General features: G+C 39.2%; 1 protein-coding gene across 2 annotated transcripts in view; it reads right to left on the reverse strand.

Moving 5' to 3' along the window:
* adamts17 (ADAM metallopeptidase with thrombospondin type 1 motif, 17) overlaps positions 1-12,975 on the reverse strand; it is a 178,174-nt gene that overhangs the window by 115,333 nt on the left and 49,866 nt on the right. For both annotated transcript variants that reach the window (XM_036586807.1, XM_036586806.1), the window contains exon 7: positions 8,847-8,890. In XM_036586807.1, the coding sequence (XP_036442700.1) occupies positions 8,847-8,890 (44 nt within the window). The remainder of the gene's footprint in view (positions 1-8,846; positions 8,891-12,975) is intronic.

Here is a 12,975-nt window from a genome sequence, read left to right on the forward strand (position 1 = left end):
TATCTCGCTGTGTCTGGCACTGCATTATGTGCCAGAAACCTTGAGTCATCGTTTCTCCCAAAAACCCCAATCATTACAATATTTTGCAGTTCGCCTTTACTGATAGCCTATATTTAGCCAAAAATAAATAAAAACAATATCTGAATCCAATAATTTTGTCTGAACACCAGCTCATCAAATGAGACCAAATAGTCGAATATTTGGATCCAGCCCTAGTTGAATGTATTGTCTAATACCTGTAAGTATTGAACTGAGTGAATTGCACTGAAGGATACAACATGATGTGTTGTATTGTTACACTCCAACTACGAATGGCTAGTTGTGGCTTTTAATAATATGTTTTAGAAAGAAAGGACTGGGCCTAATGGCATTTCTGCTTATTCCTGTCAAATCAAGATGGTATTGGTTTCAACTACCAAAATGTACTGTGACAAATCTAGGCCTTAGATGTCTCAAATCAGCATTTCAGCACTTGAAATGCAACAATCAGGCAACAGATACATATTTTTGCTTTCATAATCTCCACCTCAATTGCATTTGCAACTACTGACGGCACTGCTGTGAACGCTGTGACACGGCACTCATTCTGATGACTGACAGAGCCAGGTGGCTGACATTTCACCTGATTACGGTAGCTTGTCTGCCCTAATTAGAGGCACTTTAAAAAGGGCTTAGAGCAGCCTCTCCAAATCAAGAGAACGCCTACTCTAGAGACGTGGAGGAGAGTCGCTTGATGCTTATTGTTCGTACTTAATATTTAAGGAAAAACTGAGCTTGCCCTTTCTTTCAGTTCTTTCCTTGGTTCTTTTTCTTTGCTTCACTCCTTGCTTCCACCCACCCTAACTCTACAAGCAGAGCCTTCTCCAAGCCCATAAGTAGGTCACAAATCCACTGTCACTCACAAAACAGAGTGAATAGACTAAAGAAAACATCTATTATGTAACAAGTCACCATCACACTCATACATACAGCTAAAGTCAATATACAAAAGTTGCCAAAAAGGAGGCCAAGCAGGCCAAGTAATCCCAAGATACTCCAAACATGGAAGCTCGTTCAAAATGTTTAGGCTAAGTTTATGGCGCAGACGGCTCATACGCAATCTTCTCCGAAAGCTTCCTACGGTCCTCGTGGAACAGGAAACTTCACAGTAAACCTCCGCAGTAGGGGAGCTTATAAAACCAGGGAGGCACTCCATAGCGGCAGATGTCAAGATCCTCTCCAGATTAGACTGCTGGACTGCGCTATATTTCAAATGTCTCTCCTTCCCCTATACAAAAAATAGAACCAGAGAACACACAAAGGACAAGAAGCTCAAACCCTAAATGTCAATCCCCTGGCTAGACATGAAAAGATGAATGTGATTCCCTTCGAGGTGCCGATCAAAGAGCATTTCGTGAGATGCTGCTGAGGCTCCTGAGGCCAGGAAGCTGACCTCAGATTGTTTTCTGTAGCATTTCTTCAGAGTTTTCTTGCACTTTCTGACCTCGGACTGGTATGTATCCATTATGGTAGCTGATGGGGGCATAAGGGCTTTCACAGAAGCAAGGCTCGTTCACGGTGTGGCTGAGGAACAGCTCCGGTTCAGTGGAGCAAATATCAACAGGATATAACATGGCCATGCGGCTGACAGGGAGGCGCTCACTGTAAGCAAACAACCCTCATTGATGTCAGGACATGATGTCAATCCTCAGACAAGAGGAGAAAGAGTAACAGTGGTTGATTATAGCTATGGAGCACCTACAGCATCAATTTTAGAGCTAGAATCTGCTGGCCTAGCTGTTAATTTACTCTGTTCCAGGGTTCCTCTGAGAACAGTCCTGATAAAACTGGCCTAAATGGGCATCGTACTATGTTGCCTAACAAGGATTATTGTTTTTGTATCATTCATGCACAGGCACAATATTGAAGAAGAACTTCCAGGAATGAGCAGATGTTTAGCATTAGCGTCCTTTCTTAACATCCATTCCTTACACCATAGATAGTAGTACCCTAACATTAAGCAGGCTTATGGTCATAAATGTGCACCATTTCTGGTGAACATGGATTTGTAGACTGGATGCACTCCAAGACCTAAGAGTTTCCTCAGTGATGCTAATGTTACCTACTCATCATGCATACCGTGCCAATCTTTAGGGATGTGCACAGGTACTCTAGTATTTTATTAACAGTTTGAGGTGCCAGTATCTGAATACTGAAGTCATTATTCGGGTTACTGTTGTGTTTCATCAGAGAAAGATTTAGAAAATACAAGCTAACGATTCAGTTAAATGCATTTTATGCCATAACAGGACTGTAAAATGTGGAGTTTGGTCGTATTTGCAAGTAAGTATCCACACCGGAAAGTGCTTTAACATGAGCATGTTGTAAAGAATGTGACGGCGCAGCCCTATCGCTAACTAGGCTAACTATTCAAGCTGATGTTAGCTAGGTCCAGAAACAGTGAAAATATATGTTTCTCTGACAAATTATCATGGTGGTACATCATCTATGGAGGAAAGTACCTCATGTAGAAGATAATGACCCTCCTACAGCATCAAACATCGTACCAGTTAGCTCTAGTTTTAGCTCATTAGCTTGTAAATATGGCTTCTGCAGTAATTATTTAGCAGACCCTTATCATTTTTTCAGTTGCGGTCTGTAACATTCATTTGTATTTATACCCTATAAGTCTGGAGCTCCATCATATTCTTCTGTATTCTGAAAAATCTTTTTTTTTAAATTCAACAAGAATCATTTTATGTATATTCTATGACCCAGCTAAATAATTCAACATTATATTGCATGATTCCAGCTGAACAGAAACTCTTTCTTTCTCCCTTTTGTCTTTCTTTCTCACTTTGAGAACTTTGTTGTTCTCAGACGTTCTCTGAAATGACATCATAAGTTGCTCTAACAAACCAAAATATCTTATCTGCATCGTGGATAAGGTCTTAGAATAGAACAACTGTATTCCCTCTCTGATAGAGTTTCAACAGCTCACTCAAGACAAAAAACTGTGTTTCAAAAGCCAGGAAAGACACCTGACACCTGTATGCACCTTCATGTCCGTGAATGAATTTATCTCCCCTCATTCAGATCGCATCTCCAAAGGGTCCTTGTAAATAAACTGGAAAAAAGCCTGTCTCTGATCCTCAAGATCTAAAAGATGAGATCTTCCTGCCTATATGAAGAGGGGAATTTCTCACCATCAGTAATTACAGCTGCCAGATCTGTGAGATTACAGTGTGATTCGAACATTGTCTAATGTGGTTTATAGGGAGTCGCTTTGAGCCCCTTTTAAAAGCTTGAAAAGATCAAAGTAGAGGATATTATAAAGCCTTCTCACTCAGATAATTCATTCAGTTGTCTTTTGCTCCATAGATGCCTTTGACAAATGTTTTTTTTGCCATAATTCCATGAAAAGGATTGGGTGTTTTCCACAAGTTTATAAATTAAACTGCCCTCAAAAGCGGAAAAAGCAAGCTGACTTGGCTATTTAAGAGTGAAGCCAATTTCTGGCTTTGAAACACATAAATCAAAGTTTGGAATGGACGTGTTCCAGCATTACATAATCTGAATAAGAGGATTCCTAGGAGGTAACCTCATTTATAAATCACTATGTTTAGAACAATATAAATCATTCTCTGAAAATAAAAACAAACAAAGAAGTATATATGCACAAAAAATACAAAAGCATGTCAGTGGCCAGTTCTCAAGCCTACAGAGCAATTATTCAGAGAGGAATACATTTAGGAACGGAATATCGCTAATTTATGTTCTAATGGGGACAAAACACCCCCTAATATTTCAAAATGTATATTGAAGAAATCACAAAGCTTAAACTTGGTGTTGAAAAAGTCATGAAACCGTAGCCAACCGGAGGCCTCAGAACAAAAGGCGCAATAATTAAGATGTACCATGGTCAGTGAGAAGTCTTAGAACACATGATGCAGTGACTAGAAGTCTAGGGGAGGTTTTAGAACAAACAACGTGATGATTAGGACCAACCACCATCAGGAGGTAGTCTCAGAACAAATGATGTGGTGGTTAGAACTGATCACAGACAGGGGCAAGTCTAAGAACAAACCATATAGTAAATAGAGCCAATCATATTTAAGGGGAGGTCTAAGAACAAGCCACAAGATGATTAGAACTAATCAGAATCAAAGGGAGGTCTCAGAACAAATCACATGGTGATCAGAATTAATCACAGTCTGAGAGAGGTCTCAGAAGAAACCACAAGCTGATTAGAACCAATCACAGTCAAGGGGAGGTCTTAGAACAAACAAATTGGAGTTTAGAACCAATCACAGTCTGAGGGAGGTCTCAGAACAAACAAGATGGAGTTTAGAACCAGTTACAGTTTGAATGAGGTCTCAAAACAAATAAAGGTGGAGCTTAGAACCAATCACAGTCTCAAGGAGGTCTCAAAACAAAGTGGAGTTTAGAGCCAATCACAGTCTGAGGGAGGTCTCAGAACAAACAAGTTGGAGTTTAGAACCAATCACAGTCTGAGGGAGGTCTTAGAACAAACAAGTTGGAGTTTAGAACCAGTCACGGTCTGAATGAGGTCTCAGAACAAATAAAGGTGGAGATTAGAACCAATCATAGTCTGAAGGAGGTCTCAAAACAAAGTGGAATTTAGAGCCAATCACAGTCTGAGGGAGGTATTAGAACAAACAGGTTTGAGTTTAGAACCAATCTTAGTCAGGGGATGTCTCAGAATATCATGGAGTATAGACCCAGTCACAGTCTGAAGAAGGTCTCAGGACAAACCACAAGATGATTAGAACCAATGTCAGTCAGGGGGAGGTCTCAGAATATCATGGAATTTAGAACAAATCACAGTCTGAGGGAGGTCTCAGAACAAACAAGGTGAAGTTTAGAACCAGTCACAGTCTGAGGGAGGTCTCAGAACGAACCACAAGATGATTAGAACCAATCTCAGAACAAGTAACATGGAGTTTAGAACCAATCACAGTATGAAGGAGGTCTCAAAACAAAATACATGGTGATTAAGACTAATCGCAGTCAAAAGAAGATCTCAGAATGTACAACAAAGCAGTACAGTCGGGAGAGGTCTCCAAACAAATGACCCAGTAATTCGGACCCATCACAGTAAGAAGAATAAAACGTCTTTTTCACTAGAAGTATACTGCCAAATTAGGAAGAGTCCTTACTGAAGTTCTTCCAGATGGCCTTCAAAATGCCAGGGTGTTCTTCTTCCACCACCATTTACCACTTACACCACTTATTACTTCCTACAACCGAACGACTTGCTCCACAAATATTTTGCTCGAGACCTGTGTGCTCTTCTAAGAGAACACTTCCAACAAAGTGAGGTGGGCTTGAAATCTATGAGATCACTGCTTTGGTCCACTTCCATGATGGGGCCTTTGTGGATATTCAGAGCTTTATCCCAATCGTTGTCATTCAGACGGAGGCTCACCAGGCCAGGGCCAAGCTGTTATTCTAAGCTCTTTCTAGAAGTTTCCATTAAGGAAAGACCATATACAGTAAAATGGCCAGCCAGCAGCATAATCCTAATCATGTGGAATGTATGTAATAGTCAGAACGAAGTGGAAATACGAAGGCAGAAGTGGAAATGGCTGGATTCATTTAACATGTCTTGACAGGGTATGCTTGGCCGACTGATACTGTAGCAGGGCTATACATTCTTGCGCTCTATGTCAATCTTCTCCCTAAGGGAGACTGGGCCACCCAGAAGGACTGCAGTCCAAGCACACATGCCATTCCAGGAGCGGAGTGGTTTTTGTCTGAATAATAGCACTTCTGTGACCAAGCTGGTTCCATCATGCCATATCAATTATGTTCCAGCTTAGCTCTCAGCCTGACAATGTGCTCCTTCACTTGCTTTAAGCCTGCCCTGCTTGTAACACATTTGAGCTTTGCGATGGTCCCGCTCTTACTTACTCAGGGGCATAACCTGAACAAATATACTTCAGGCTTTCACAGCAGTGTGCTTTCAGGGCAAAAGTGTCACAACTCACACTTCTTAACACACCTCCTAATCCGCGGGGAACAGCTATGGTAAACGTGAGCGCCAGCGTGTGATGGCTCATTTACAGTAAGCTCTGAGGACAGGCACGTTTCAGCACATTAGCAGTTTGCTCTATTAACAGACTCTGGATCTGGGTGGGGGTCAAGTCACCTGCCTCACTTTTCAGAAGCTGGGAGTCCGGAGGGTCATGTGGGGCCACAAGGCCAAGCTATTTCCAAATGACCCCCCACAGAGAGGTCCTGAATGAGGAGCAGGAGCAGCTGTTGTAGACCAGGCCAAGAGGCCCTCATCTGGCAAGTGTATGAAGAAGGCCTGGTGATGCTGTTGCATACAACTTGTTGGTTTCAGTTTGATACCAGCTACCGTCATCGGTCAAATATCAGCAGAAAATGCTGGAATTGGATATTGCACAGAAAAGCATCCAGTCCAATACTGTAACAAATCTAGCCTGAGACTGCACACATGGATCGATACTGGTACTCAAGGATTCAATATCAGTATCGGAACAGAAAATGTTGCCCTCTCTAGTTTCAGTACCAGATGACGCTAAATGTTTCAGGACTGAAATATTTAAGAATCAGTGCTTCCTGCCAGTGACTGCACAGTCTTAAGAAAAGTGACTGACTTAATCTGATCTATGATCTAATAGCTTAGGTTTATGGTTGTGAAAAGATACTAATGTGCCATAGATGCCCAAACAAAGATAAGGTAGTGTGAGTGAGCAAGATATTATTTTATTATCCAAATGAAAAAAATTGACTTTCACTCTAAATAAGTTCATGAGAACGATTATTATTCCATGTAATTGTAGCATGTAGTTTTAACGGTGAAATTTCAGAGCAAGATGCGGTGTGTCATATTTTATATATATATATATATATATATATATATATATATATATATATATATATACACACACACACACACAAATACATATATTTTAACTTTAATAATTATCTCTAATAATGTTCAAACACATTTTTTGCACATTTTATGACCTACTAATGTGAAACAACACTGTGATTTCATATTGTTCTTAGTCGTTGCTGCTAAGGCCAGTTTAAATCCAGTATTGTCACGATTGGTAAACAGAACTTTTTTGTTTTTTAACTGGTTGCGACTTGTGAGTGAAACAAGTGTGTTTTGTACATGCTTCTGGTGGCATGCTAACTGTGGTAAGTACACTCAAAGGGTAATAGCTGCTCACTCACATTTTACTTGCCTGTGTTTAAACAAAATGTGGCTCAAACACAGTCCATAAACTGGTGCTGCAGATGATGCAAGTTTTTATTTTATTTTTTATTTTGTTTTTGTTGACTTTTGGAAATGACTGCTGCAGGTTGGGAATGATGTCCATTTATGTCACCTCTATGACACTGGAGTAAGTAAAAGACGAAAAACAAGAAGGATTGTGACCTGATTTACATAGTTAATATAGCCGATACCTGATCTATTAAAACATCCCTGGATCAGCAGTGATCTTGATTCTTTGGATTGGATCTTGATATGAATGTAAAGTCAAAGTCAAATTTATTTGTATAGCGCTTTTTACAACTGATGTTGTCACAAAGCAGCTTCACAGAAATCCAGCAAAGACAAAGTTTTAGCATGAAATGTAAAACCTCCAGGTGAGCAAGCCAGGGGCGACAGTGACAAGGAAAAACTCCCTCAGAGCTGGGGAAGAAACCTTGGGAGGAACCAAGGCTCACACGGGGGGACCCATCCTCCTCTGGTCAAACTACCTACAAAATTATTACTCTACTAATATTAATACTAGCAGTAGTAGTAGTAGTAGTAGCAATAGTTAGGAGATGTAGATAAAAGTTCAGACAAAAACTGTTAATTAACAGTAAAAGTATGTTTTCTCAATAATGGTAAAAATCTTTAAAATTACAGTAATTTAATTTCTTAGAAATTCTAAGAACAACTTAGTATAATTTAACAGTTTCACTGGTTGAACTATTTATTCTGACATACATAATAATAACAGTAACAACCATTTAAATAAACATAAATTGTTGTGAAAAAAGGTGATTATTTGTTTCTGCAAATTTACATTATATTTCTATAAACAGACAGCAGTGTTAAAATGCAATATATATATATATATATATATATATATATATATATATATATATATATATATATATACATACACACATATATATATATATATATATATGTATATATGTGTGTATATATATATATGAATTATTCACACGCATTTAAGCTTTAAAAAATGAGTAGTGACCACTAAATTTTACTCCCTCCACTTTCCCACAAACTCAGGGGCCCAGACAACATACAGCTTGTCTGATGAACCCTTCCAGACTGAATTACACATTTACATTGTTTACTGAGTGCTGTATCTCACACACTCCGTTTGTGCTGATTCAGAGGGCATAACCATATGAGTTAATGTTGCTGTCAAAAATGCCAACATGGTCAAAGCAGGTCATAAAAGCAGGTTGTGATGTAAGTCTGAAAGGGTTCAAGGCCTTAAAACAGAGTGATGCTTTGTATTGTCAAACAGTGATGTATAAGCACGCTACGTGTCCTGCTCTGATAATAAAAATCATCTGATTATTATCTATCGCCCTCAACTCAGCCAAGCCTGGCACCGTAATTAATCACCAACAAGACAAAAAAAGCTCTCGAGGGAGAGGGAGAACTATACATAAACAAAATTATTTGCTTTTTCAAGCGTTTGCATGCAGACTTTTGACAACATAATTGCAATAATTGTGCTCTTTTTCACTACACTTTGAAATGTTAGAGTTCTATGTCTGCAAAAATACAAGGAATCATGCTGTGTGCACTAAAAAAGGCGGCTATGATTACTCACCAACAGTGTCGCAGGGTTCATTTTTGTGGACACAAAAATCCGTCCTGAAATGAGAGAGACAGCAAGTGTTAACAGTTCTTTAAACAGACTTCTGGAAGATGTTCAGTGAGACGGGGTCTACGAGGCTGGATAATCTACAGTAGGAGGCTTGGATTTCAATGAGAAAAATAATTAGATAACCTATTAATAAATCTGTTTGAGTGCTTTTTTGTTGGCTTTTGTTAGGTCCAGAACTAGTGCCAGAAAAAAGAACTAGATGAAACAGAGAAAAAGAATAGTCGACTTTGTGCTCTTCTCCTAACCAAACCTTCCTCAGTCTGACTGCTGAGACAAGACATTTGACAATAAAGGCCAATTAATTACACATCCAGTATGAATTACTTTCATTTCCTGATCATGTCATAACACTGTTTCATTTGCATGACATGAAAAATACTTTTCAAGCCTATTCTGACAGCTGTGGGAACCAACTGACCAGTGTCCACAGACAAAATTTCGAAAATACATATACAATTCAGCGCCTTTTGGAAACACTTTTTGTCCAGACTATGCTTAAAGGATGCTTAATTTTTTACAGTTTCTGGTCAATTCAATGGTTAAGAGATACAATGTCATAAATAGGGGTGGGCAACTGCATAAACTATCGTTATACGCTGATGATCTTCTTCTTTTTCTGTCAGACACAAACACGTCTATACCTGCTGCTCTGAAAATCATATCAAAGTTTGGGCGAGTGTCTGGATATAAAATAAACTTGGGTTAGAGCCTTCTCTTCCCCATCAATGAGAAAGCACGTCAGATGTCATTCCATCACTTCCCATTTCTAGTAACCAAGGATAAATTTATCTACTTAGGGGTCTCAGTAACAGCCACGTATAAAAATCTGTTTGACAGCAATTTCAAACCTGCACTGGAGAAGGCTAAACGAGACACGGAACGATGGTCAGTCCTTCCTTTGTCCCTTGCAGGAAAAATTAATGCCGTAAAAATGTCTGTGATGCCAAAATTTCTATTCCTATTTCAAACCATTCCGATCTTTATTCCTAAAGCTTTTTTAAAAGAGCTAAATAAATTTACTTCCACTTTCATCTGGAACAAGATCCTTCCTCGGATTAGGAAGGAATTCTTAGAAAGACAGAAAGAGGAGGGGGGATTAGCCTTGCCATTTTATATGTACTATTACTGGGCAGCTAATATTCACAAGCTGGTGTTTTGGGCTCTAGACTCACTAGAAGGAGAAGTTCCAATATGGGCTAAGATGGAGCAGCACTCCTGTAACCCAGTATCACTGCTTTCTCTCATCTGTGCCCCATTACCTATTAGCAGACGTCTTTTCACAAATAATCCAGTGGTAAGTGGATCGCTGAAGATCTGGTCTCAGTTTAGGATGCATTTCAATAATAGACAGGCCCTCCCCTCTGCTCCTATCATGGCAAATGCCCTGTTTCCTCCATCGCTTATTGACGCTACATTTCAAATATGGGCCAGGAGAGGTGTGGGATGCGTAAAAGACCTGTTTAAAAACAACATATTTGTTTCATTTGAACAGCTTAAATCAGACCTCGGTATCCCACAGTCTAATTTCTTCAGATATCTTCAGGTGCGCAGTTTCATCAAAAAATATTTTTCACCATCTTTGACATCTCTTGAGAGAAACTGGGTAGATGAATGCTTAAACATAAACCCTTAAGGCAGAGGGGTGGTATCTGTACTATATGAAATTATCCAAAGAGTTGCCTCCCCCACTTTGACTGGTATGAAGGTGCAGTGGGAGGAAGAATTGGGAGAGGAGATTCCAGAGGAAGCTTGGCAATTGGCTGTGAAGTTAGTACATTCATCATCAATATGCATAAGACATGGACTACTACAGCTTAAAGTGCTACATAGATTACATCTATCCAGAAATAAATTGGCAAGAATATATCCAAATACAGACCCAACCTGTCTTAGGTGTAAGCGGGACCAAGGCACCTTAAGCCATATGTTTTGGTCATGCCCCAAATTGCTAGATTTTTGGCTAGGCATCTTTAATACTTTTTCACATATTTGGAACACACATTTCGAACCTAATGCCCTTACGGCTTTGTATGGGGTAGTTCCAGAAGATACCCAAGCAACTTCAGAACAGTCAGAAGTCATAGCCTTTTAAACGTTACTGGCTAGGCGTATGATCCTTCGTAGGTGGAAGAGGGCCGAGGCACCATCCCATAAAAACTGGATCAAAGAGGTTATGGCACATCTTAAACTTGAACATTTGAAGCATATTATCAGAGGTTCAACCAGGAGGTTTTATAAATGCTGGCAACCATTTTTGACACATTTTGAGACTGAGCATTCTCACTCATTAAACTAATTAATTAATTTTTTTTCTTCTTCTTTTTCCCCTTCTCATTTTCCCCTCTTTTGTTTTTCTCCCCTTTCTTGCTTGACTTTAGCTAGGTCTTAGAACATGTGTATGCAAGGATCGCTGTTGGGGGGTTTAGGGGCCAGGAGAATTTGTCTAGAAGTCGTCTGGTAGTGTTTGTGCATAAATATTGAAAAATCAATAAAAACATTTGAATAATAATAAGAGATACAAAGTCATTCGGAGTGGTTTGGTGTGAAATTGTTCATTGTAGAGAAACTTATAGACTCAGGTTTCTTTACAGCGGTGGTGATAGGAACCAGGGGTCATCACGTCCACAACACAAATATAGCCATTTACACGTGTCTTCTGGGTATTTTATATGTAGTATGTTGATGATGGTAAAATTGTTGAAAATCTGAAAAATAATCTTTAGGACTATTTTGCCTAATAACACTCTGCAGGTACTTCTCATGTATGAATGAGTGTTAAAAAAAGGTCACAAATTATCACTCAGTGAATTTCTCTAGAATGACACCTGCCCTGCACTTGTACCTCCTCTAACACACTCAATTCAACTCATGAAGGGCTTGCTGATTAACAAACTCACTTATAAGAGAAGCCAGTGGGCATTTGCAGAACTTTTTGAAATATGTGACTATATAATGATGATTTAAATTTACTCTAAAGCCAAATTTACAGACTCTCATAAGGTACTAATTTGATTCACAACATGTATTTCTGTGTCATGAGTGTATTTGTTTTTTAAATAAGTTCTAGGTCAAAATCTTCTCAAAACTACAACCCCATTTTCAAAAAAGTTGGGACGCTGTGCAGAATGTAAATAAAAACATGCAATGATGTGCAAATCATGTAAACTATATTTTTAAAGGAAAATACTACAAAGTCAACATATCAAATGTTGAAATTGAGAAATTTTATTGTTTTAAACATAGGCTCATTTTGAATTTGATGCCAACAATACGTTCCAAAAAAGTTGGGACGGGGGCATGTTTACCACTGTGTTTCATCACCTCTTCTTTTAACAACACTCTGTAAGCATTTGGGAACCAAGGAGACCAATTGCTGCAGTTTTGAAAGTGAAATGTTTTCCCATTCTTGTTTGATACGGGATTGTAACTGCTCAACAGTTCGGGGTCTCCTTTGCTGTATTTTTCACTTGATAATGCACCAAATGTTATCATGTTATCAGACCTGGACTGCAGGCAGGTCATTTTAGCACCCGGACCCTTTTAATACAGAGCAATGCTGTTGTAATACATGCAGAATGTGGTTTGGCATCGTCTTGATGAAATCTTCTTCCCTGAAAAAGACGTCATCTGGATGGCAGCATATGTTGCCAAAACATGTATATATACTGTTCAGTATTACTGGTGCCTTCGCAAATGTATGTCACCCATGCCATGTGCGCTAATGCACCCCTATACCATCATGAATGCTGGCTTTTGAACTGTGCAATGATAACAACCTGAGTGGTCTTTAGCCCGGAGAACACAGTGTCCATGATTTACAAAAAGAATTTCAAACGTTGATTCGTCAGACCACAGGACACTTTTCCACTCCCCTCAGTCCATTTTAAATGAGCTCGGGCCCAGAGAAGGTGGCAGCATTTCTGGATCCTGGGTATGTACAGTTTCGTCTTTGCGTTTTAGAGTTTTAACTTGCATTTGTGGATGCAGCGACAAACTGTTTTCACAGACAGTGGTTTTCAGAAGTGTTTGAGCCCATACAGTGATTTCCAACATGTTGTTGGCATCAAATTCA

The sequence above is a fragment of the Colossoma macropomum genome, unplaced genomic scaffold (assembly GCF_904425465.1).
Source record: "Colossoma macropomum unplaced genomic scaffold, Colossoma_macropomum, whole genome shotgun sequence".
NCBI classification, from domain to species: Eukaryota; Metazoa; Chordata; class Actinopteri; order Characiformes; family Serrasalmidae; genus Colossoma; species Colossoma macropomum.